The sequence below is a fragment of the Pediculus humanus genome, genomic scaffold (genome assembly GCF_000006295.1).
Source record: "Pediculus humanus corporis 1103172108322 genomic scaffold, whole genome shotgun sequence".
Taxonomy (NCBI): domain Eukaryota; kingdom Metazoa; phylum Arthropoda; class Insecta; order Psocodea; family Pediculidae; genus Pediculus; species Pediculus humanus.
The window spans coordinates 5273-11080 of NW_002987891.1; the positions used below are offsets into that span (position 1 = coordinate 5273).

Here is a 5808-nt window from a genome sequence, read left to right on the forward strand (position 1 = left end):
TTTGAGAGAGAAAGACAGACAAAGAGAGAGATAGAGTACAAAATGAAAAAGTTTTTTCTTTAAATCATCTTTGTTATAAACAATATTATATTACGATAACATCAATTAATAATAATAAAAAACTCGACAAAATTTTTTTTATCATTATTATTATTATTATTATTAATAAATTGTACTTTAAGAGCATTACAATTTAATAATTTATTGCCAAATAAGGACGGTTAATAATGCACATGGTCATTATTTTATTTAAAAAAAAACTCAAATTATTCTGTACATTCTTATCATCAATTTAAAAAAAAAATTCAATTAAAGAAAAAAAAAAAAAAAAAAAAAAAACATAAAAAAATTTAAGCTTAATGTAATTTAATATTATTATTATTAACAACAAAAACTTTAAGTTTTTATAATTAATTATTAAAAAAAAAAAAAAAAAAATTCTTATTTACAATAAGAATTTCATTACAATTATTTATTTCATTTTGTTTACAACTAAAACATAAAAATACATTTTTTTTTTTTTTAAAAAACCTTAAAATATTATTATTTAAAAAAATTCATTTATTAATTAATAATTAAAAAAAATTTTAAAATAACAATAAAATATTTTAATAAAAAAAACATAAAATAAACCTCAGGTGCGTTTTTTTGTTTTAAATTAAAGATGGCGAAAATATAATCAGTCCATTACTTCTTTATTTATAACAAAAAAAAAAAAAATTCGATACAATTTCATTTAAATTATTATTTTATAATAAAATAAAAGTAATGGAACTGTTTAATAATAATATTATTATTATTAATTACAATCAAACATTTAAAAAAAAAAAAAAACAATTTTTTATAAACACATCATCCAAATAATTATTATTAAACTTTATGCCAATAACGGTTAAAAAATTAACAACGTCATTTCCGGTTATTTATTTTTTTTATAAACAATAAAATTTTTGCAATAATACAACAAATTTATATTCTAAAAACAATAAATGTAATTTTTTTTTCTTTTTTTAAATAAATCAAAATTTTATTATTATTATTATTAAGTAAAGAACAAATTAATTATTAAATATAATAATTAAAAGTTCATTTTAATTTATTATAAACAATTTGAAAAAAAAAATTTCTTTCCATCTTTTTTTTATTACAATTGCTTTATTCAAAAAACATGTAATAAAATATTTCAAATATTTTTCTTTTTTTCTTTCTTTCTTATAAAAATTTGTATTCTTGCAAAAAATTATATATATATATATATATATTTAATTTGTTTCTAATTATTTTACAAAGTGTGTGTGTGCATGTGTGTGTGTGTGTGCATGTGTAAAATCAATTTTTTTAAAATTTTTAGTCAAATTTTCATATAAAAATGGCAAATTTAACAATTAAATATATATATATATATAAAATTACAAAAAGAAAAACAAAAGGATGATACAATAACATTCAATTAATTTCCCACCCCCCCACAAATAAAATAAAAATGAATAAGTAAAGGCACATTGTAAAAAAAAAGTAACAATAAAATAAACAAATTTAAAAAAAAAATTTTTTTCAACAACTTTACAAGTTGTCAACTTTGACGTCACTAAAATTCATTAAAAAAAACATTTAATAATAATAATAATAATGATAATAAATTTAACTTGATAATTAATTAGCACCTTACATATTATGTCACAATAATGGTCCTTATTTATTTATTTATTTTATTTATTTTTTAATTCTCACATGTAAAAATACTTTTAAAAAAAAAAAAGTCTTACAAATTATTATTATTATTATTATTAAAAAATTCCTTAAAAAGATCTTATTCAAATAATAATAATAATTTTAATAATAATTAATTTTAATTAAAACGAATAATAAAAAAAAAAAAAAAAAAAAAAAAAACTAACATATAAAATTCTTAATTTATTTTTTAAAAAAAAATAAAAAAATTTTCCCCCAATTCGTACTTCCTACCTTCCTCTCACGTTTATTTATTTATTTATTTATTTTATAATAATAATGATAATGATAATAATGATATCCTTAACTGACTTTTCTTTTCTTTTCTTTTCTTTTTTTTTTATTTAATTCGCATTAATAATTAATAAAATTATTTCATTTAAATGAGCATCATTTTTTTTTATTTCTCTAAAATATTATTATTATTATTATTTATTAGCATTCCTTATAAGCCACGTTAATAATAATAATAATTTTTACACAGATTTTAAAATAAAATCAGGCACTTAATATTCATCATTAAAAAGTTTAATAAAAAAAAATTAAAATTAAATTGCAAATACAACATTTTATATAAAATATAATTTATTCTTATTGATCTACTTGATTTCCTTTCGATAATAATAATAATAAAAGGGAGAAAAGAAAAAAGAAAAAAAAAAAAAAAGTCAGATATGAATATTCAAAATGAAGGACATCAACTAAATAGTAGCCCACTTATAATAATAATAATAATAATAAAAATCTTTTTTTTTTTTCCTGTGTGTGTGTGTGTGTGTGTGTTACCGTTTTAAAAGGCTTTTGGCTTTTCTAAAGCCACGTTAAAACGTTGTCCGGTTTCGTAGACGTCGGATTGATAAGAGACTGAACATCATCTAAAATATCAGATGTCAAATCCTCCCCGAGTAAAGTTGGCACCAAATCATCTGTGCTAATGTCAGTATTATCCAAAGATGTCATGTCGGTATGGCCTCCTTCTATTAATAAATAAAACATTAATAAAAACTCTCTCTCTCTCTCTCTCTATCTCTCTCTTTCACGTTGTGAATAACATTTAAGAAGAAGAAGAAGAAGATAAAAAAAAAGTATTTTGTGTGTCTTACCGCTAACGCCGTCCATGGATTCGTCCAGAATATCCTGCGGAGTTTGTGGCAATGAATAGGAATTTCCCATTCCTAAACCGCTGTCGGTGCTCTCCTGACGACCGTGATCGGTGAGACCCGATAGAAAGGGATCCATGGATCCTGGAGGAAGTTCAGTCGTCCGTGTCATCAGTTCTTGCTGGAAATTTTTTTTTTCGAATTAATTTCATTATCACCTTCGTCAGACTATTTGAAAAAAAATAAAACTCTCTTACTTGTCTTCTGATTTCCTCTTGCCTCTGTCTCAGCCTCTCCCTCTCCATTTGCAATAATTGCACTCTTAATTCTTGTTGACAATTTTGTGAACTTTGCTGAGCGCTCGATTGAATCCATGAATTTCCATGGGGTATTATTAATCCAGTTGGAGATCTTTGCAATTGTAATGCTGCAAAAAAAAAAAAAAAAAAAAACAAATTATAAAAAACGTATATCTTCACTCAATTAGTAACGTAATCGGACATTTTGACGTGGCATCTACCTAATACCAACATTCAAAAAAAAAAAAAAAAAAAACGGTTAAAACAAATATGGCTGAAGAGACAATTTTTAAAGGGTAAAATATTATACATAAAAAAAATGGCCGACTTATTAATAATATAAAACCGAGAAAAATTTACAACAAACAAATAAATTATGCATGTAATGTAAACAAGAATAACGACAACAACAACCACAACAACAACAAATTAAAATTTATATACCAGTATAGGAGAAAAAACAAATCAATATGCAAATAAAAAAAAATTTTTTTTTTTTAGCCTCAACATTGAGGCGATTGAAACTAACTGTATTTTTAATATTAACGTAAATAAATAAATAAATAATAAGGAAATGTATATTGTTAAGAAAAATTCGTTGAGCTTACGTATTCTCGGATCGAACCAAGATGTCGTTCTCGTTTGATGATTAATAAAATAAATTTCTCCCTCGGGAGTGGAACTTTGTTCCCAACCCTCTGGCAATGGACCCAGACCAGCCGCCGAAATTCCCAAAGTCGTCGCTTTTGCCGCCGCCGCCGCCGCCGAATTCTGTTGATTTCCTCTCGAATTTTGTAATTCCGCGTGTTGAGCTTGTAAATTTTGAGCGGCCAAAGTTTTCCTCGGATCTTCCCACGTTGTAGATCTTGTTATGTGACTGCAAAAAAAAAAAAAAAATTAAAACGTTAAATATCAAGATAATGATAATTTTTAAGAATTTATTTTAAAAGCGGAAGAAAAGTGAAATATCACAGCATCCCCTTAGCAAGGTGATTGATATGTTTTTTAACCTTCCAAGGTACACAAGAGAGAGAGAGAGAGAGAGAGGGGGGGAGGGAGAGAGAAAGGTTATTGGCGATTTCAAATCTTCAGGTACAAACACCGAGTTATTATACACACGCATGTATGTATGCGTATATACACACGCACGCAAACAACAGAAGTATCTGACCACGTGACCCAGTCACCAAGTAAAGCTGAACAATGCTTCGCCCATGCACAACTTGCGCTAAAGCGAACATCGTTGAATGAACTCTACAAGGTTGTTCAGGTTTGTTGCCAAGCTGCGTTGTCAAATTTCCTCATTCTTCTATGCTCTAGGTCAGGCACAATTCAAAACCTTCGAAAATTTCTCATCAAAAAAAAAAATGAATCACAATTTTTCTTATTATTTATTTTTTATTATTTTTGGGGGGGGGGGAGTGAAAAAAGGAAAAAATAAAAAAATTGCAAACGATTATTACGATTGCGTAATTCACTCACTCATTCATTCATTCACCCATTCATTCGTTCTTCGTTGGATTGCCTTGCCCTTTTTCGAATACGTATATAAATTTAAAATAAAACCGTTCCCCTTCTCCCCCTTCCCCCCCCCCCATTCAAATCACGAGAAATAATGATTTCATTTGACTAATTTAATTCATTTTGGCAAATTAACCTAAAAATATTATTATTATTAGAAATCGAAGAAATAAAGTGAAGTGAGGGGGAAGGAGGAGAGGCGGGGGGGAAAATGAATTCGGTTCCAAATCTTTGTAAAAAAAAAAAAAAAAACAAACGACGTTTAACGTTAATAATAATAATAATAATAATAATAATAATAATAATAATAATTGAGTCTATTACTAAAATTTCATTTTTTTTAACAATAGACAGACATTCTGTAAATTAAAATAAAAATATTAAACGTAAGTAAAGGACAGAAAATAAAAACGACGACGACGACGACGACGATGAGGAGACCTCGGTCTTAACAAGATGACCCTCAATTTTTTTAAACCGAAAAAAAAAAAAAAAAAAAAAAAAAAAACAAAATGTCGATCGAGTGTAAGCAAATATTTATAAAAAAATCAAATCTGAGGGGATTTAACACGCACGCACGTGCGTGAATGCGTGCATGGGTGCATGGGTGCGTGCGTGCCTACGTACGTTCACTTTTTTTAATAATAAAAACCCGTATTAATTGCACTTCCAACAAACAAAACAACCAATTAGTCGAATAAATTATTTCCCGATTCGAATGGTATAAACAACAACAACCAAAAATTTTGTTTTTCAAAATGGCCGCCCCGAAAAGAGGAGAAAAGAAAAAAAAGAAAACATTTACAACAACAACAACAACTTTTATATCACAAATTATCTGAATAAATTATTTTTTTTTTTAAAATTATAATTTTAAAAACGCGTTTTTATTTATATAAAAATTAATATTAATAATAATAATAATAATAATAATAATAAAACATTCCGAGAAATAATCAAGTGTAGAATAGTCGGAATTATTATTATGAGTCAATTTCTTCGATCTCGGTCGACATGATGATGATGATGATGAGTATTTATTATTTATTTAAATCAATTAAATAACGATTCGAATTTGGCCGAATTAATAAAAAAAAAAAAAAAAATCAGAGGGAGAAAGGGGAGTTTAGGGAGGGGGAGGGGAAAGGAGGAGTGGG

At 25.8% G+C, this 5808-nt stretch overlaps 1 protein-coding gene across 1 annotated transcript in view; it reads right to left on the reverse strand.

The window, feature by feature from the left end:
* Positions 1–2541: 2541 nt before the first annotated feature.
* Phum_PHUM613740 (65 kDa Yes-associated protein, putative) overlaps positions 2542–5808 on the reverse strand; it is a gene marked incomplete at both ends in the record, with an annotated part of 8492 nt that continues 5225 nt past the window's right edge. Inside the window, 4 exons of the mRNA XM_002433055.1 lie at positions 2542–2708; positions 2835–3012; positions 3089–3258; positions 3739–4007. Coding sequence (XP_002433100.1) covers positions 2542–2708; positions 2835–3012; positions 3089–3258; positions 3739–4007 — 784 coding nt within the window. The remainder of the gene's footprint in view (positions 2709–2834; positions 3013–3088; positions 3259–3738; positions 4008–5808) is intronic.